This window comes from Ranitomeya variabilis, chromosome 2, assembly GCF_051348905.1.
Source record: "Ranitomeya variabilis isolate aRanVar5 chromosome 2, aRanVar5.hap1, whole genome shotgun sequence".
In the NCBI taxonomy this organism is placed as follows: Eukaryota; Metazoa; Chordata; class Amphibia; order Anura; family Dendrobatidae; genus Ranitomeya; species Ranitomeya variabilis.
In genome coordinates this window covers 107,959,103-107,980,719 of record NC_135233.1, presented here as the reverse complement: position 1 = coordinate 107,980,719, position 21,617 = coordinate 107,959,103, and the positions used below count along the sequence as shown (strand labels likewise).

Here is a 21,617-nt window from a genome sequence, read left to right as displayed (position 1 = left end):
CATCACTGCAGCCACGTTCTCACGCTAAACACAGTGTGTTCCGGCTGGCATGGTGAGCGGTCACATTACTGATGTCACCGCTCCCCACACCATCCGAATGTACCAGAGTTGGGGATCGTCGTGGGACCTCCTCATTATGGACAGGTGATGATTACTTTGATTTTTATTTTTAGATTAATAGATGGGTAAAAGAGGGTCAGGGGTGCTTTTTTCAATTTAAAAGACTTTGCTCTGCGTTTGTGTCTTTATTAATTTAATTAATTAATAGGATTAGTAATGTGGGTGTCTGATAGACACCTCTCCATTAATAACCCCTGGACTTGATGTCAGCGGACATTAAACAGCTGACAACCGCAAAACTATTTCTCTACTTGCCAATGCACCAGGGCAAGTGGGAAGAGCTGAGGCAAAGCGCCAAAATTGGGACATCAAATGGATGTGCCATTTCTGGGGCGACTGAGGGCTGGTGTTCTTAGTCTGGGAGGGGGCCAATATCCATGGCCCCTTCCCAGCCTATCAATACCAGCCAGCAGCTGTCTGTTTACCATTTGCTGATTGGTAATAATAGGGGGAAAACCCAAGTCATATTTTTTGGGGGTCCCCCTTTAATAACCAGTAAAGGCTAAGAAAACGTCTATACGGTGTTATAAATAGGCTGGAAAACTTTATGGCTATTACCCCCTTCCCAGAATATTACCACCAGCCCCCAGCTGTCTGCTTTCCCTCAGCTGGTTAGGAAAATTAAGGGGGACACCAAGTTATTTTTTTTTCGATATTTAATATGCGATACACAGACGGTGGGTGCTGTCTGCAACTCATCAGCTGCGACTGGTTGCAAGGCTGCATTGAGACCAGGCGACAATGATGATGAGAGTTGCATTCAGCGCCTGGGAACAACGCTAACTGTACTGCTTTTCCCAGACACCGGTAAGTGTCACACTGATGATACACACGGATATTACACATCGACACGGATAGCCCCAATACTGTTTTCCCAAGTACCGGAAATATCAGGATGTGTGAAGGAGGACTTAGACATTTTCTATGCCTAGTCCAAAAAGAGTGCATTGTTTCGCAGAAAAAGGCCATGTTATGACCTGCACTGTAAGACCGTCACAGGTGACCTGCACTGAATGACTGACATAGGTGACCTTCTTTTGTTCATCTGACATTTAGGAATATTTACGCAGCCACCAGTCAGTATACAGAAATGAAACATATGTTTTATAAATGTACATGTGTAACACACACACACACTGCAGACAAATCTGCTATACTTACCAAGTACAGGTTTGTAAAGGTTTGTCAATTTAGTAAATGATGGAAACAAGTGAGTCAGGTAATACTTTCTAAATAAGTTAAATAAAAACTTGAAGCCCGTGTCTTGGTTCTCCTTATTTCTCCAAGACAAGCTTGCAGCCTATAAAAGTAGAGAAAAGGTCAAAAAAAGTGATATTGTTCCCATGTCGTAAATTATCAAAATACCTATTGAAGTGAACAGAAGCTAAGCTGTAGTACCAGGGGGTGGCCACTAGACTGTACGGAGTATTGTCGCTCCTATCCTGTGTACATCTGGGGGGGGATTTGAGCTGCTACAAACAGCTGATTGGGGTGGAGGTGGGGGTGGGTCCTTTCCTATGGACAGATCAGTAATACAAGTCCTGGACAACATCTTTAATAGGGATGTACAACTACCCATAAGCCTGAAACCAGCAATCCGCATGCTTACCTGTACTACCATGTACTTCAACAACATCTGTAAGAAAAAGCAGCTAGGATCGTCAGGGGTTTTTTCACCAGAAACCACAGGTACAAGAGGCGTAATTTCCTCAGGAGAAACCTTACCTAAAGTAATAAAAGCAGTGTAATCATTCATGGTATTATTGTACACTTATTATTATTGTCGACTTGTGTACATTCTGATATACAGCTGGAGGCCATTTACACCTTATACTACATAAATATTTGTACTGCATAGTGACCTATATACTGATACTGACCACATTTATAAGCTTCAGAAAAAAAATAAACATACAAAAAGATTAAATATCCTCGTCTATCAAATTAAGAAAGCTGGATGAAAACTAAACTTTTAAAAACCCCTGTTTTGATCACATGATGCTTTTTATACATGTTGTCCTACTCCAAGCTGTTCAAACTTGAGAGCCAACTACCAATTAAGTAAATCAGATGATGTGCATCTCTGTAATGAGGAGGGGTGTTGTCTAATGACATCAAAACCCTATATAAGGCTATGTGCACACGATGCGGAATTAGTGCGGATCCGCAGAGGATTTTTCCGCCCAGAAACGCTGCAGTTCCGCAAAGTGATTTACAGTACAATGTAAATCAATAGGGAAAAAAAAAGCTGTGCTAATGGTGCGGAAAAATCCGCATGAAAACCGCTGCAGATCAAAAGAAGTAGCATGCTCCTTCTTTTGTGCGGAACCGCAGCGTTTCCGACCCCTTCCATTATAGAAATCCGCAGGGGTAAAAAACGCTGAAAATCCGCACAAAATCTGCATCAATTCCACAACAAAAACGCACGAAATCCACATAGAATCCGCGGCAAATCTGCACCTGTGTTTTCTGCCAGGAGATGCAGGTTTTGTGCGGAAAAATCTGCACCCCAATACGCAACGTGTGCACATAGCCTAAGGTGTGCTTAATTATTAGGCAACTTCCTTTCCTTTGGCAAAATGGGTCAGAAGAGAGATATGACGGGCTCTGAAAAGTCCAAAATTGTGAGATGTCTTGCAGAGGAATGCAGCAGTCTTGAAATTGCCAAACTTTTAAAGAGTGGTCACCGAACAATCAAGCGTTTCATGGCAAATAGCCAACAGGTCGCAAGAAGCGTGTTGGGCAAAAAAGGCGCAAAATAACTGCCCATGAATTGAGGTAAATCAAGCGTGAAGCTGCCAAGATGCCATTTGCCACCAGTTTTGCCATATTTCAGAGCTGCAACGTTACTTGAGTAACAAAAAGCACAAGGTGTGCCATACTCAGGGACATGGCCAAGGTAAGGAAGGCTGAAAAATGACCACCTTTGAACAAGAAACAAAAGATAAAACGTCAAGACTGGGACAAGAAATATCTTAAGACTGACTTTTCAAAGGTTTTATGGACTGATGAAATGAGAGTGACTCTTGATGGGCCAGAGGCTGGATCAGTAAAGGGCAGAGAGCTCCACTCCGACTCAGACGCCAGCAAGGTGCAGGTGGGGTACTGGTATGGGATGGAATCATCAAAGATGAACTTGTGGGACCTTTTCGGGTTGAGGATGGAGTGAAGCTCAACTCCCAGGCCTACTGCCAGTTTCTGGAAGACAACTTCTTCAAGCAGTGGTACAGGAAGAAGTCGCTATCGTTCAAGGAAAACATGATTTTCATGCAGGACAATGCTCCATCACATGCCTCCAACTACTCCACAGCGTGGCTGGCCAGTAAAGGTCTCATAGAAGAAAAAATAATGACATGGCCCCCTTGTTCACCTGATCTGAACCCCATAGAGAACCTGTGGTCACTCATAAACTGTGAGATCTACAGGGAGGGAAAACAGTCCACCTCTCGGAACAGTGTCTGGAGGCTGTGGTGGCTGCTGCACGCAATGTTGGTCGTAAACAGATCAAGCAACTGACAGAATCTATGGATGGAAGGCTGGTGAGTGTCATCATAAAGAAAGGTGGCTATATTGGTCACTCATTTTGGGGGTTTTGTTTTTGCATGTCAGAAATGTTTATTTCTAAATTTTGTGCAGTGATATTGGTTTACCTGGTGAAAATAAACAAGCGAGATGGGAATATATTTGGTTTTTATTAAGTTGCCTAATAATTCTGCACAGTAATAGTTACCTGCACAAACAGCTATCCTCCTAAGATAGCTAAATCTAAAATAAAACCCCACTCCAACTTCCAAAAATATTAAGCTTTAATATTTATGAGTCTTTTGGGTTGATTGAGAACATAGTTGCTCATCAATAATAAAAATAATCCTCTAAAATACAATTTGCCTAATAATTGTGCACACAGTGTAGAGTACTATAAACTAGTGTTTAAAACCTGCATGGAGAAAAGTTAAATAACTTATCCACCTTAAAAAAAATACATTATATACATATATATATATACAGTGCCTACAATTAGCATTCAACCCCCTGCAGATTTAGCAGGTTTACACATTTGAAATTAACTTGGCATTGTGACATTTGGACTGTAGATCAGCCTGGAAGTGTGAAATGCACTGCAGCAAAAAAGAATGTTATTTCTTTGTTTATTTTTTTTTTAAATTGTGAAAAGTCTTTTCAGAGGGTCATTTATTATTCAACCCCTCCACCCACCAGAATTCCGTTTGGTTCCCCTAAAGTATTAAGAAGTAGTTCAGGCACAAAGAACAATGTGCCTCACATGTTTGGATTAATTATCTCTTTTTCCAGCCTTTTCTGACTATTTAAGACCCTCCCCAAACTTGTGAACAGCACTCATACATGGTCAACATGGGAAAGACAAAGGAGCATTCCAAGGCCATCAGAGACAAGATCGTGGAGGTTCACAAGGCTGGCAAGGGGTACAAAACCCTTTCCAAGGAGTTGGGCCTACCTGTCTCCACTGTTGGGAGCATCATCCGGAAGTGGAAGGCTTATGGAACTACTGTTAGCCTTCCACGGCCTGGACAGCCTTTGAAAGTTTCCTCCCGTGCCGAGGCCAGGCTTGTCCGAAGAGTCAAGGCTAACCCAAGGACAACAAGGAAGGAGCTCCGGGAAGATCTCATGGCAGTGGGGACATTGGTTTCAGTCAATACCATAAGTAACGTACTCCACCGCAATGGTCTCCGTTCCAGACGAGCCCGTAAGGTACCTTTACTTTCAAAGCGTCATGTCAAGGCTCGTCTACAGTTTGCTCATGATCACTTGGAGGACTCAGACTGACTGGTTCAAGGTTCTCTGGTCTGATGAGACCAAGATCGAGATCTTTGGTGCCAACCACACACGTGACGTTTGGAGACTGGATGGCACTGCATACGACCCCAAGAATACCATCCCTACAGTCAAGCATGGTGGTGGCAGCATCATGCTGTGGGGCTGTTTCTCAGCCAAGGGGCCTGGCCATCTGGTCCGCATCCATGGGAAGATGGATAGCACGGCCTACCTGGAGATTTTGGCCAAGAACCTCCGCTCCTCCATCAAGGATCTTAAGATGGGTCGTCATTTCATCTTCCAACAAGACAACGACCCAAAGCACACAGCCAAGAAAACCAAGGCCTGGTTCAAGAGGCAAAAAATCAAGGTGTTGCAGTGGCCTAGTCAGTCTCCTGACCTTAACCCAATTGAAAACTTGTGGAAGGAGCTCAAGATTAAAGTCCACATGAGACACCCAAAGAACCTAGATAACTTGGAGAAGATCTGCATGGAGGAGTGGGCCAAGATAACTCCAGAGACCTGTGCCAGCCTGATCAGGTCTTATAAAAGACGATTATTAGCTGTAATTGCAAACAAAGGTTATTCCACAAAATATTAAACCTAGGGGTTGAATAATAATTGACCCACACTTTTATGTTTAAAATGTATAAAAATTTAACTGAGCAACAAAACTTTTTGGTTTGTAAGATTTATGCATCTGTTAATAAATCCTGCTCTTGTTTGAAGTTTGAAGGCTCTAACTTATTTGCATCTTATTAAACCTGCTAAATCTGCAGGGGGTTGAATACTACTTGTAGGCACTGTATATATATATATATATATATATATATATATATATATATATATATATATATATATATATATATATATATATATATATATTTTTTTTTTTTTTTTTCTTTTTTTTTTTTTATTATTATTATTATTATTTATACAGCACCATTAATTAGCACCACAGAGACCACCTGGGACCATACATATATATATATATATATATATATATATATATATATATATATATATATATATATATATATATATATATATATTTATTTATTTATTAAAATCTGTATAAATTATCAAGTCATGAGACTTGAGGTATGAAAGGTGTCCTGACCTTTAGGGTATGTGCACACGTTGCAAATTCCCCCCGGTTTTGGTGCGGATTTCGCCTGCGTTTTTACACCTGCGGATACCTATAATGGAACTGGTATAAAACGCTGCAGAATCCACGCAAAGAATTGACATGCTGCAGAAAATAAACAGCAGCTTTTCCACAGCATGTGCACTGCAGATTTGGTTTTCATAGGTTTACATGGTACTGTACAACGCATGCAAAATCCTCAACGTGTGCACATACCCTTACAAGCAAGCTGGAACCCCAAGAATTCTTCTTTTGGTTTGTGCCCAACACAGGACAGCGTTTTGTTACGTGGCCAATGGTGTGTGCTAAAGGGTTGTCTGACTGTTAAGCCAGTCCCCTTTTTCAGTGATACACTGCAACAGAGAAGGGTGCTGGCTTAGCGGTTGAGATGCTGTCCTGTGTCAAACACATCACTAGAAGAAAAATGGCCAAGACGTGTAAAGAGAGTATCGGTCGATGGTGGCACCTGGCTTACACAGTCGCATAGCTTATAATTGCAAGCCATGGGGGGTTGGACAACCCCTTTAATCATAGTTAAAAAACATCAAGCTCATAGTTTTGTTTTGTTTTTTTTTGTTAAATGCTTTGCATTCCCAGTGGCTAATCGGATAGTAAAGGTGCCGAAACGAGCTCTTAAATGTAAGCGCCTCCTGCCCTATGTTGGCTGAAAATACCCAAACTCACAGGACCATACTGGACAATTCCTGTAAGACACTAATAATGAATTCAGCAACTCATGCCTGTCTATGCAAAGTCATAAGATCCTCAGGGCTCTCTCCAGTTATCCCTGTAATGAGATTAACCCTGATTTTAGCTCTCGGAGAAGATGCTGACATAGAAGCATAACACAATTATCACCTCCGCTACCACCGCACAGAACCGGTCACTAACGCAGAGTGTCCGGCATACAAGGAGCCGGTGAGAGCAGTCACTAACCGTCAGGTAAGTTATAAGCAGGGCTTATCAGGGTATCCAGTGTGCAAGGACCTCGAGATGACATGACCACAGGAAAGCCGGGGACAAGACATGCAAATATTAGTGCCTGCTCCTCGCCACAGTTTGTCTGCAGAGCTTGAAGCCAGAGAAGAAACAGCCGCATTCCTTCACATCGTATCTAAGGATAAAAGACATTTACATGTAAAAAGGCTGCCTGTGCCAAGTGATGCCAGAAGCCAGACATGCAAGACGGCAGGGGGCACCGCGAGATGGCAGCATGCAGAGGGGAAACCACCAGCTTGTGCGCTCAGGTGGCTGCTACTTATAAATATCATATGTGAAGATCGGCCCCGATTTCATCACTCATATACTGCCGCCCTGTTTATTCCGATCACCTCCCTGGCCTGCAGAATGGCGCTTCAGTGCCAACATGGCCACCGATGGAGGGACACGTGACCAGCCCTGTACAACAATGTGCATTTGCCACTCCTCCTTACCATGTGCTGGGTTGTCGGAGGTCAATGATGGACGGGTCTGGGCACAGGTTTGGATTAGGGTGCCGTGCTGCAGACAGGGGGTGAAGGTTGGAATAAATAAATGGCGCCATCGGATCAGCGCTTCCTTTTGCGTCATATTGGTACGTGGGGCGAAGCTGCAATACCATTTATAACCCAGGATTCAGGGTGAGCGGGGCACAGACTCCTCTTCCTGATCTCCATCATTATCTTTACCATAACATTTAAGGCCATGATGGAGACACAGACACCGTCACATCTGCCTTCAGAATTTCTGTTACAGATAGCATCATTTTTAGTAGGAAAACTAGCAAATAAAGTCTATAGCTGGCCATCCACTGTCAGCCATGGGATGGACTGCTGTTAGGGTCTCCGGTATTTATGGAGGCCACAATGCAGATAAGACTTGAGCCTAAGATTTTACAACCTGCACAAATGCAAAATAAGTCACGGAAAATTCTCTACGCCATCGCCTTGAGGAGGAAAGAAGTACAGCAGCTCCTCAAGGCTTTCTTCACAGTTTCCTGCATATATACATTCTCAGAGAAGTGCTCCTCTAGGATGCGGGAGGTACTCAGCGACTTCTCGGGTCGGAGGAAGGGAGGAGGCCGGCAGTGAAACTACACTGACATTTTCTAGAGGTGACATCACAGCCAAGAGGGGAAGGGCGACGATAGGTGCAAGGTGGCGGCTGACAGGTGCCACTGACGTGTTCTACCAGGATCCACAGCAAGGAGTGTGAATGCTGACCCCAGCGTACAGATAAAGCAGCGGTGCACGGCAGTACGGCCGGGCGGATAGGGGGGCTATGCCCTTCCAGACAATGTTCCGTCCCTGGCTCCAGCGCAGTCTCCACCACTGCTCCTTGTGTCTGGCTGCAGTGCGGACAGTGGGGGAGCCGCCGTTTTCTCCGATTGGCTGCCGCACAGTCATCGCGATGTTAGCGATGCAGTCACACACAAGGAGGAAGAGAAGTGCAGCATGGTTTGTTTGGTTCAGCAGACTGAGGCAGAACATTGTCAGAAAAGGGACAGCCGTACAGAGAGCGAATTGGTCAATGTGAAATTATGTAGATTTAAAGGGAACCTGTCACCCCCAAAATCGAAGGTGAGCCAAGCCCACCGGCATCAGGGGCTTATCTACAGCATTCTGTAATACTGTAGATAAGCCCCCGATGTATCCTGCATGATGAGAAAGAGGTTAGATTATACTCACCTGGGGGGGGGTCCGATCCGATGGGCGTCGCGGTCCGGTCCGGGGCCTCCCATCTTCTTACGATGACGTCCTCTTCTAGTCTTCACACTGCAGCTCCAGCGCAGGCGTACTTTGTCTGCCCTGTTGAGGGCAGAGCAAAGTACTGCATTGCGCAGGCGTCTGGAAAGGTCAGAGGCCCGGCACCTGCGCACTGCACTACATTGCGCTGCCCTCAACAGGAGCCGCAGTGTGAAGACAAGAAGAGGACGTCATCCTATGAAGATGGGGGGCTCCAATCCAGACCGCGACGCCCATCGGATCGGACCGCCCCTGGGTGATTATAATCTAACCTTTTTCTCATCTTTCAGGATACATCGGGGGCTTACCTACAGCATTACAGAATCAAAAATCTGGACACCGACTATGGGCGCCGTGCACCAAGACTGGCGCTGTTCATGCTGATCTTGATGTGGAGGGGAGGTGCTCCTGATTCATGAAGAAGCGGCGGACGAGTGGTGTGCACGTCTGTGTGGGCCGTGCCATAGACCCTACTCCAGCCCCATCAATTTGACGAGTGGCCGCCACACCCTGTCCCAGCTCCGCACGTATCAGAGTTGCTGTAAGAAAATGGTGTGAAGAGGACAGTAGTTGCAAAATTTAGAAGTTCCGAGTTGCGCCGAAATGTTGTAACTTTTCAAAGCTTTTACGTGAGAATTCTGTAATGAAACTTTAAGGAATTAGGCCCTATGTCTTATAAAGAAAACCCCCAGCAATCATGCGCCAATATAGTTGAAGAAAAGACAGTAAAACCTGGAATAGGATACCCAGTAATAAAATCAGGGACCTGGATGAAGTTATGTAAATGACAATACACATGGGGTTTCAGAGCATACCATCCTGGGGTTTACTCTTATGCTATGTGCACACGTCCAGAATTGACGCGGAAATTTCTGCGGCAATTCCGGAACTCCCTGCCGTGGGAAAAACACATGCGGAATTTGCATGCGTTTTCCCGCTAAACACTAGCATTTTCCAAGCGATCTGTAGCATCGCTTGGAAAACTGATTGACAGGTTGGTCACACTTGTAACGCGATGCTCCCGTTCCCAATAATGCCTAGCGGCAATTACCCCAGATGACATAGCCGTCTCACGAGACCGCAGCGTCATCACAGGTCATTGCCGCAAAGCATCACTGGGAACGGAAACATCGCGAGGAGCAGGAAGGCTGCCAGGGACGCCGGAAGGTGAGAATATCACGATTTTTTATTTTAATTCTTTTTTTAACAATTATATGGTTCCCACGGCCTGGAGGAGAGTCTCCTCTTCTCCACCCTGGGTACCATCTGCACATGATCCGCTTACTTCCCGCATGGTGGGCATAGCCCCATGCGGGAAGTAAGCGGATCAATGCATTCCTATGTGAGCGGAATCCCCGCGATTCCGCACAAACAATGAACATGCTGCGTTTCATTCCGGAATGCAATTCCTCTGCGAAATCTACTGAATCCCCGCCCCGCACTGTGTTATTCATTATGCACAGTGCGGGGCTGGGGTTCTTGGGAAGGCGGGGGAGCGTCAGAGATGGGAGAGTGTCCGAGATGGGGGAGCGCCTGAACAGCGCAGTGCGCATGCCCAGGAATGCCAGCCCCGCACTGTGCATAATGAATAACACAGTGCGGGGCGGGGATTCAGCAACAGGGTGGCCGCACTGCCCGCACAGGCGCAGTCAGGTACCCTGCATCTGAGCTGTGACTGACAATGAAGACGGCGCCTGCCCCAGGCAGGCACGCACAGCGCAGGCGCCGGATTTAAGAAGCAACAGCGCTCAGGGGGCGGGTACCATCGGCCCTGAAGAGATGAGTGACGGCAGTTGGAGGATTCATACAGGACGCTTCGGACCGCCTCCTGGTACAATATCTGGTATGTGTGGCCAATTTTTAAAACGCTTTATTGAGGTAATAAATGAATCAAAAACTAAAAGAGCCACCTTGTTAGACTGCAGCATTACTGCTGCACAAGGTGGCTCTTTTAGTTTATAACGGCTGGAGGGGGTGACAGTGGCCCTTTAAAAGGAACCTGTCAGTAGGTTTTTGCTATGTAATCTGACAGCATAATGTAGGGGCAGTGACCCTGATTTCAGCAATGTATCACTTACTGGGCTGCTTGCTGCAGCTTTGAGAAAATCACTGTTTTTCTTCTGCAGATCTCTGAATGCTTGTTTAACCCCACCCACACCTCGAATAGGCAGTTTTCTGTGTTCCCTGTGCATAGGCAGAAGGCTACCAATCAGAGGAGGTGGCAGGATTATACAGAGCTCATGAATATGGAGGACTACATGGCAGCAGGTTTACTAGTCCTCTAGGGATAATCTTCGGCTGATAAAACAGTGTTTTGTAAAAGCTACTGCAAGCAACTTGGTAAGCAACACGCCACTGGAATCAGGGTCTCTGTCCCTACATGATGCTCTCAAGTTAGGTAGCAAAAACCTGATGACAGATTCCCTTTAAATCTTTTATGCATTAGCATGTTCTTGCTGCATGGTTCGGCAGCTTCGGTGCTGCCATTACTGGGTTCCTTGGCAGGTGCTATATTCCAGGCTCTGCTGTGTCTTACTCACCTATATTAGCACATATTGCCGGGTACTGCCATAAAGATAAGACATCGGATGGTATGCTGGGACACAGACTGTTTCTTTCTCTTCCAGTAAATTCATGTCTATTTTTAGATGCCCTTAATATGGAGGTTTTTCTTGTTTGGTCAGTATAATGGCACTTAATAAAGATTGTGCTCAGTCGTATATGACTTGGCTGTGCGCTGCTCTCCTTATTTATGATGTGTGCTTGCGTAAGTACTGCATTTTAGACCAAGTGCCTGACACCTGCCGATCATGTACACGCTGTGGCAGGACCCCGTCTGAGCCCTGCTCAGCATCGCTCACTTTCCAATACCGGAGCCGCCCTTTACACAGGAGAAAACCGGAGATTTTCCAGTCTGTTACTGTATGCGGTATTGTCTGTAAGTATTCTATGCAGAAAGTTCTGCGCCATTTCTGCATCTCAAGGCAGTAAAAGCAACGTGTAAAAAATGTGCGGTTTGATGTGTTTTTTTAAATCACAGTAAGCAAGTGAGCATTGACCCCAATGGAAGTATAATTATTATATTTATTATTATTATTATTATTATTATTATTCACAACATTCTGGATAGCACTCACCTTTATAGAGTTTCCAGTGTGTAAAAGTTTCTTTAAAACTGAACCTATAAAGACATTGAAAATGTTCACAACCCAAAATAATATCTGATGTACATATATAATAAACGTGGAAAGACTGCTATACCAAAGAAAATGGACGTCCTAAGGGAACACGAGAGGACGGATCGGGAAAACAAACGGGGATTTCAGAATCCTAAAGTCATGAAATATTTATTCACTAAAACATGGTGACAGGAACTTAAGGTTTTGTCCTGGAATGATAACGAAAGAACGCACAAAGGAAGGAAGAAGCTTTCAGTAAGTCAGCACTGATGTCTGTGTCTTCCCATCAACAAGACCCATTTCCCTGACCTTCCATTTCCAGCCATTCTTTCCACAGATGCACGCTCAGCAAAAGCAGATGACACCGAGATGTAGCCGCCGTGCTGATCGCTATTTCTATGCAACTTGGAACAGAGTTTATTAAATTAATGATCTACAAAAAGGCAGATCACATAACTTATAGGGGTTGTTATCACCGATCACATAGGACTGTGGATAGCGTGAGGACCCCCAACGATCCAGAGAATGGGGCTCAGTAAAGGGTCACAGAGTTTTTGCAGCTTCTTTTCTGCAACCAAAACTTATTCTTAGAAAGTACAAATTCTGCATATAAAAAAGGCAAATAGCTGTATGTTTGCTGTGTGTGTCTTTAAGATTACATATGCAATTTATCTACAGTAATAAACTTCGTTTTATTCACCAAACCCGGAGCAAAAAATGCTGCAAAAATGAATTTCAGTCAGTAAAATAAAAAAAAAATAAAAGAGCTGAGTGCATGAGATTTCAGAGATATTTGGGGGTACTGTAAAATGCAGCTTCTTTTCTGCAGAAAAAAATGCTGCTAAAAGCTCCACATGTGAACATAGCCCTATAGGGAACCTGAACAGAGCAGAGATTGAGTACTTGGACCTGCTCCATTCATTCTGTATAGGATTATCAGAGACTGTCAAGTCCAGCGTATGAATGTAAAAGTCAAGTTGAAAATGAAATTATCTCTAAAAGGCGCAAAGTTAAAAATGACGCATTTCCTTTGTATTTTAGGGATCAAAAAGTATCACAGCTTGTAAACACTTTTTGTAGCCAGCCAAGAGTCTTTCAATTCTTTTTTAAGGGATTTTTAACCATTCTTCCTGGGAAAAAGTTTCCAGTTCTGTGAGATTCCTGGGTCATCTTGCATGCACTGCTATTTTGAGGTCTAGCCACAGATTTTCAATGATGTTCAGATCAGGGGACTGTGAGGGCCATTGTAAAACCTCAGCTTGTCTCTTTTGAGATAGTCTATTGTGGACTTGATGTGTGTTTAGGATCATTATCCATCAGAAAAAGAAATCCTCTATTTAAATTTCAGCTTTTTTACAGATGGTGTTTTGTTTGCATCAAGAATTTGTTGAAATTTCATTAACTCCATTATTTCCTCAAACCGTGAAACGTTCCCCATGCCATTGGCTGCACCACAACCCCAAAGCAAGATTGATCTACCCCCGTGCTTAATGGTTGGCGAGATGTTCTTTTCCTGAAATTCTGTGCACTTTTTCTTCCCACACATACAGTAGGGAAAATTAGTATTTGATACACTGCCAATCGTGCAAGTTTTCTGACCTACAAAGAATGGAGAGGTCTGTACAGTAATTTCTGAATTCTGGCTCTCACAGACCTGTTAGTTTTTCTTTAAAGAAGCCCCCCTACTCTGCACTCATTACCTGTATAACTGCACCTGTTTTAAATAGTTACCTGCATAAAAGACACCTGTTCACTCAATCAATCATACTTCAACCTCTCCACCATGGCCAAGACCAAAGAGCTGTCTAAAGACACCAGAGACAAAATTGTAGACGTACACAAGGCTGGGATTGGCTACAGGACAATAGACAAGCAGCTTGGTGAGAAGGAAATAGCTGTTGGCACAATTATTAGAAAATGAAAGAAAACACATGACGACTGTCAATCTTCCTCGGTCTGGGGCTCCATGCAAGATCTTGCCTCATGGGGTAAGGCTGATTCGGAGAAATGTCAGGAATCAGCCCAAAACTATGGGAGGACCTGGTCAATGACCTGAAGATAGCTGGTACCACAGTCTCAAACATTACTGTTAGTAATACACTATGTCATCATGGACTAAAATCCAGCAGGGCACGCAAGATCACCCTGCACACACCAGCATAGGTTCAGGCCCGTTTGAAGTTTGCCAATGAACATCTGGATAATCAACAGGAGGCATGGGAAAAGGTCATGTGGTCAGTTGAGACAAAAATAAAACTTTTTGGTATCAACTCCACTCGTCATGTTTGGAGGGAGAAGAAGGAGGAACACAGTCCCAACCTTGTGACATGGTGGGGGAAACATCATACTTTGGCGGTGCTTTTCTACAAAGGTGACAGGACGACTTCACCGCATTGAAGAGAGGATGGATTGGGTCACAAATCGTGAGATTTTGGCCAACAACCTCCTTCCTTCGGTAAGAGCATTGAAGATTTGTTGTGGCATGACAATGACCCAAAACACACAGGCAGGGCAACTAATTAGTGGCTCCATAAGAAGCATTTCAGGGTCCTGGAGTGGCCTAGCCAGTCTCCAGACCTGAACCCAATAGAAAATCTTTGGAGGGAACTGAAACTCAACGTCCTGAAACCTGAAAGATCTGGAGAAGATCTGTATGGAGGAGCGGGACAAAATACCTGCTGCAGTGTGTGCAAACTTGGCCAATAACTACAGGAAAAGTTTGACCTCTGTAATTGCAAACAAAGGTTTATGTACCAAATATTAAGTTCAGTTTTTCTATTGTATCAAATACTTATTTCATGCAATAAAATTCAAATAAATTTTGTAAAAAAAAATCATACAATGTGATTTTCTGGGTTTAATTTATAAGTTTCTAAGTTTCTGTCTCTCGCAGTTGAAGTGTACCTACAATAAAAATTACAGACCTCTACATTCTTTGTAGGTGGAAAAACTTGCAAAACCGGCAGTGAATCAAATACTTATTTGCCCCACTGTACCTTTGATCACTGTGGCCAAAGAGTTCAATTTCAACCTCATCGGTCCACAAAAATGCATTGGGCTTGTGTGGAGATACAAGGGTCAGTGTGTGCTCTTGTCCGCTGGCATGGCTGTCTTTAGAAGGACAGCGTGGGCCAGGGCTCATCCCACTGAACGCAACTCAGGGTGAGGGAAAAACAGATCTTATCTTGTCCTCCACTGTTCCTGTCAACTGTCAATTCTTAATTACATATTGAACTGCGGAAGGGGCAACTTGAAAACGCTTTGCTATCTTATAGCTTTCTCCTGCATTGTGGGCCTCCACCATTTTCATTTTCAGAGTGCTAGGCAGCTGCTTAGAAGAACCCATGGCTGCTGGATTTTGACACAAGGTTAAAGGAGGCTGGGTTTTTATGAAGCTGGGAAATTTGCATCATCTGGCTTTTCCTAATGATGATAGTGAACAAGCCATAACTAACAAGATAATTAAGGTCTGAGACCTTGGTCAAAGTTATCTGAGCACACAAATCTCCAAGGGTGCCCAAGCTTTAGCATCAGCCCATTTTCCTTTTTGTAATTTTTAAAATGAAAAAAAATATATATATATATTATATTATATATACGAAAAAACAAAGACAATCAGTCATCTTTAACTTTAGGCTTTTTAGAGATCATTTCACCTTCAACTATCTTAACTGTTCAAAATAACAGTAATTTTGACCAGGGGGGCCCAAACTTTTACATGCCCCTGTAGTGGAGCTGCGCATGCTCGACCTCAGCTCATTCAGCTTTGCAAGAACTCACTCTCAGGATCGGTGTGGACCGATTGATCACACTGCCAACTATCAGTAAGTTCTCCCTTAGACTATCAATAGACTGGGTCAGGACTGAGAACTACATACAGTTAGGTCCATATATATTTGGATAGAGACAACATTTTTCTAATTTTGGTTATAGACATTACCACAATGAATTTTAAACAAAACAATTCAGATGCAGATGAAGTTCAGCCTTTCAGCTTTTATTTGAGGGTATCCACATTAAAATTGGATGAAGGGTTTAGGAGTTTCAGCTCCTTAACATGTGCCACCCTCTTTTTAAAGGGACCAAAAGTAATTGGACAATTGGCTAGTAATTGACAATCCAAGGCTATTTCATGGACAGGTGTGGGCAATTCCTTTGTTATGTCATTCTCAATTAAGCAGATAAAAGGCCTGGAGTTGATTTGAGGTGTGGTGCTTGCTTCGTCCCCTCTTTACACCACCAGGGAAGTTTTAATTAGTAGGAAATGTGATTGTCTAATTTTATGATGTCTAACCCCTGGGTGTGTCTTATAATAAGGCGCGTCTTCTAGTCCAAAAAACGTGATCTCTCTATATATCCCATATTTTTCTGATTTCAAATATTTTTCTATGTAAACATTATATTAAATTTTTCTAGGTTTTATTTTTTTAAGATATTATGACAACTTGGGAGGAAATTAACTTGTTGGTTTGTCATCTTCTGGGCTAGAAATCACAGAATGGATAGAGATGATAATATACAAATGATAAAAAAGTAAAAACAAAATTTTTTCAATTTATTCAGTATCAGCGCCACTTTCAGAAATCATTTCACTTAAATGCCTTGGCTGCTATCAATCTGGTTATTAATGGTTGTCTGAGAAATGTTCTGCTATGCTGAAGGTGCTTCCGCAAATCATCAAAATCTGCTGCTGGCAGCTGTCTTTGCAATTGCTGACTAATAATGTCCTAGATGTGTTCGATGGGTGACAAGTCTGAAGACGCTGCAGGCCATAGGCCATGCTGGCTGCTCACAATAGCACAACAAACATGTGACCTGGCGTTGTCGAGTTGAAAGACAAATGTAATTAGACATCACATACCAAGGCTAAGGCATCAAACAATGCCTACACACACCATCAGAAGGCATTTTCCCGGCATTGGGCTGCAAGCCAGAAAGGACATCATGTCACCACTCTCAAAAGCTACTATTAGTGCGGGCAAAAAGCCAATGGAGGTCTATCCCCTTCAGCGAGAAATCCCGCTTTTGTCTTGTAAGCCAAGTTAGCTGGAGATTGGTCTGGAGACAACCTGAGCAATGATATGATTAGGCCGTCATGGGGGAATGTGAACGTGTCTTAGAAGACTTTCTAAAATGACAAAGCCAGGCATTTTGTTAATTATTAAAAATAAACAATTAACTATTTTTAAAAGCATTTTTTATTTGCAGCAGTTTTTCCACACCACTGCCTAAAACTTCTGCATAGTACTAGATTATAACTATCTACACATACACAGACTTATTTTTTTTATGATATGGTCTGTGTGTGACAAATGCAAGTCTACGAGTTAATCTGCTCCAATTTGTCACAATGTATTAAAAGCTAAAAAGTGCAATTGTTTTGAAAAAAAAACATTTTATAGCTATGGCTTATCTTTACGATAGGTCATTAATATCTGATCAATGGGGATCGACACCAAGCACCCCCACCAATTAGCTGCTTCCAATACCAGCGGTGGCCAGATGTGCCCAGCTCTGGAGCGGTTTGAGCTGCATAGCCGCCACTGGTGGGTACCGCCCTATTCGAATCAATACGGGGCACTGTGCAGTACCCGGCTGCGGCCTATCTGCAGATCTCCAGAACTGAGCACACCTGGCTGTACAGACACTGGGAACAGGTGATCGGCGGTGGTGCACCGATAACATATTGATGACCTACTTTAAGCAGGGCTGTGGAGTCGGAGTCATGGAAATTGAGGAGTCCGAGTCGGTGGTTTGGCTTACCGATACCACAGCCCTGATTTTAAGGATATAAAAGTCCTGAACAATCCCTTTAAAATAATTAATGTGTGCATCCATGAAAGCCCACCTCTGGCGTTTTCACAGATGACGAACTATCCTGATTTACGATCATGGAGGCAAAATGATCCTTATGGCAGCATAAATTGTTTAATCAGCGAAAAATTTGTTTCCATGATGAAAGAATTAAATATTTAGCTGAACTGAAATGGGTATTTTATTCAGAATATAACGCTGAACATTTTATAAACCATTTTATATCCAACTAAAATCATTTTAGAAATTACAGTGGAAATAATTCAGTATTAAAAAAAAAAAAAAAGCATACAAAATTATGGTCATCGTCAACATGATTCTTACCTATGCTATGGTACTGCCAGCGATAGAAAATCCTTTCAGGTAGTAGTTGTAAAATTTTCTAATAAAAAGAATAGCATGAAACAATTAAAATGAGATATAGGAAAAAAATATATATACTTATGTGTGAAAATAAGGTAACCTCCACAAAACAAACGTAAAATGCAATATATGAAAAAAAATGAAGATATAATGAAGAAACTGCACACAGGCAGCCATAATGTAATCTATCAAAACAAGATACTCCCCCTATTACTCCTTGTTGGATTCTCTACACTTTGGCTGCAGACGTCACAGCCTGTATACCCCAGGTGACCGCTGCAGCTAAAGACTGGCAGCAGCAGTCACAGCCTGTATACCCCAGGTGACCGCTGCAGCTAAAGACTGGCAGCAGCAGTCACAGCCTGTATACCCCAGGTGACCGCTGCAGCTAAAGACTGGCAGCAGCAGTCACAGCCTGTATACCCCAGGTGACCGCTGCAGCTAAAGACTGGCAGCCGCAGTCACAGCCTGTATACCCCAGGTGACCGCTGCAGCTAAAGACTGGCAGCAGCAGTCACAGCCTGTATACCCCAGGTGACCGCTGCAGCTAAAGACTGGCAGCAGCAGTCACAGCCTGTATACCCCAGGTGACCGCTGCAGCTAAAGACTGGCAGCAGCAGTCACAGCCTGTATACCCCAGGTGACCGCTGCAGCTAAAGACTGGCAGCAGCAGTCACAGCCTGTATACCCCAGGTGACCGCTGCAGCTAAAGACTGGCAGCAGCAGTCACAGCCTGTATACCCCAGGTGACCGCTGCAGCTAAAGACTGGCAGCAGCAGTCATGTGCCATTTACTGCTGAGGCCAGTGATTTGCTGCAGCGTTTCTTTGGACTGTACATAAGTCAAGGCGTCTGCCCAGGAAAAATAGAAGTGAAGGGAGAAGTGTTGGGAACTAGAGCGCGGTGGTAGATTAGATGCTTTGCTGCCTATGTACAGCTTTTTCAATATCTTGAACAGCCCCTTTAATATTCGCTGAGAGCTGCAGAGCAGCCCCACTATACTGCGGCTCATACTGGAGGGGAAGCAGGACATCGCTCGGTTTCACATTATTTTAGGAAAATGCAGGTTACACAGGGCGAGCTCTCTTCTGGGTTGGCAGAATTTAATCAGTACTATGACAATTACACGGCTCAGCCCTTCGGGGACGCAGAGGCCTCAGACGAGGAACTCAAATTACCAGGTAATTAACCCAATTCTCTAGATTTCTAATCCTGTTTGTAACCATGAAAGCTCCAGGTCATCATTACTTATAACTGATAATCAATGCTGATTTACTAGAACGCCATCATCTTCTTAATTAACAGGCTACTTTGCACCTTTAACCCCCTTAATGACCAGGCGAGAATGATTTATTGACTGGCCAGTTTTATTTATTTATTTTGGGGGGGGTTGTCGCATTTCAGCAGATTTTTCACTGACATGGCTGTATAAGGCTTTATCCTATACAGGAGAAAGTTATTTTATATTTAAGCACTACTTGGAGAATACATATGATTTTTTGTGCAGTCTATAATTATAGCATTAGCTTTTTTTCTGTTATGCACATATAGCGTAAAAGGTGATTTTGGGGGGGGGGGGATTTATGATTTTTTCAAATTATTAAAATGTTTAGTAACAACTCAAACAAAAAAAGTCATCATTTGTTCCTTATGACCTATGGGCATGTTGAGCTGTATTATTATTTTTCACTGTAACCTGGGCATCCATAGCAGCCCTACTTACAGGAACGTTCATTCTACTGACATGACTTTAACCACTGGCATAACTAATGCGGGTTTGTCAGGATGGTGGGAAGACACAGTCATCCTCTGGTGGACTTCACTGCATGGTATCCATCAGAGGCATCAGCATAACGCACGTCCAGGCTTATAGGTTTAATGAATGGCTCCACAGCCCAACGTGGAGCGAGTGCATCACTCCTGCGATCGGACAGCAGGTATGGAGATAGAACTACACACAGGTAGTACAATCACCGAGGACTGTGCCCAGCAGACATTGTGCCCAATCACATGGATCAATCAAACCGGTTATCTAGATGTGCAACAGTGTTAAAAAGGATTTTCCGGGACTATTTTGTTTCTATTGGCCTAAGATCTAACAGACAGGTAGCTGCTTATCACCTGCCTGTCACACCCGGCGCTCGCTCAGACCACTGTTGCCGGCGACTTTGCTGCTCCACGTCAGAGAAACGTTTACACTCCCGGTCGGCTCGGTTGACAGTGCATGAAAGCCAGTGTCATGCTGCAGTTAGGGGAGAAGGCTGTCAACCAGCAGGACATCGACAGCCACGCTCCATCAACCTAGCAGAGCGTAAGAGAACCAGCTGCTCTGTCAGTGTGATGTCAGTGGAAGCCGCAGAATCGCCGGAAGGATTGGTCTGTTACCGCTCTTGGCCGGCGCATGGTAGAACAGGAAGGTAGTTGGCAATTACATGCCTGAAGGTTCTTAGGTCCATAGTAAAAGAAAAATAAAGTAGCCCTGGATACGCACTTTAAAGCGTTATTCTTAAGTGGGTGAAATTGCAAAGAGCTTGTAAAAACTCAAGAGCAGAGGGTTTTTTGTTTTTTTTGCGCACCGCTCACAGCCTACAAGACCAACCACCACTGCAGCAGCTACAAGCTCTTTCCAAGAGAACTTGTAAGCACTACTGTAATGCTCACCAAATCACTGGATCCGGCCGGCTCTAGTGACCTGCATGCCTCTGATGCTGCATAGGCAAAGTTGTCTCAGATGGAAACATTGGAAAATACACCGTCAGACCAGCGGAACAACAATCGGTCAAAAGTACACTGCCGCCACCTGGCACACGGGAAGCCAGGAGGCACGGGAGCAGTGCGCTCCTGAAGATAAATGGAAAGATAGCTTGAAGGGGTCCTAATATGTCAAAAAACGTTATTGACCTGTAGTGTTTATCTGCGGGGTACTAGTGTTCTGAGACCATCGGACTGAAAGCAAGACTACACGGAAGAAATGAAGTCCCTTCCTCCCAGCAGTCAGCACAGGGATTGCATTTACAGCGGCCACTCACTATGTACCGAGCGGTGACTGAAGCCGAGCCGGCCACACCTGTGTGACTGAAAGCTGGAGGCTGCCGGGAGGAATAACGTTACTGTCCTCCTGATGGCCAGGCTCTCTGTGTGGCATGGCTTTAGAACATTATTAAAATGCAGATTAGCTCCATATCTCCGGGTTGAAAGGGATGGTTTTTTTACATGACACTTCCAGATGTCCTTCAAATCCAATTTAGACAATGAATGACACAATGAAGTGTGAGAGATGCCAGCTGAAAACACATATACAAAAGAACAGTCGATCTGGTGTGCTGGATGTTTTTCGGTGCTTGCTGGGTCCTTTAGTTAAACAGTTGTTCATGACAGATGACTGATTTGGGTCCTAATGAAAGCCCAGACTAGACTACAGTTCATAGCCGATACCTGCAGTGAATGACCATCATATAACACGGCATACCCCCTGAAGAAT

General features: G+C 43.8%; 1 protein-coding gene across 3 annotated transcripts in view; it reads right to left on the bottom strand.

Moving 5' to 3' along the window:
- The window catches only part of RALGAPA2 (Ral GTPase activating protein catalytic subunit alpha 2), a 331,873-nt gene that overhangs the window by 259,430 nt on the left and 50,826 nt on the right, over window positions 1-21,617 (bottom strand). For all 3 annotated transcript variants that reach the window (XM_077282789.1, XM_077282788.1, XM_077282790.1), the window contains exons 4-8: window positions 18,099-18,156; window positions 11,919-11,962; window positions 6,995-7,172; window positions 1,730-1,845; window positions 1,282-1,420 (exon numbers count right to left, since the gene is read on the bottom strand). In XM_077282789.1, coding sequence (XP_077138904.1) covers window positions 1,282-1,420; window positions 1,730-1,845; window positions 6,995-7,172; window positions 11,919-11,962; window positions 18,099-18,156 — 535 coding nt within the window. The remainder of the gene's footprint in view (window positions 1-1,281; window positions 1,421-1,729; window positions 1,846-6,994; window positions 7,173-11,918; window positions 11,963-18,098; window positions 18,157-21,617) is intronic.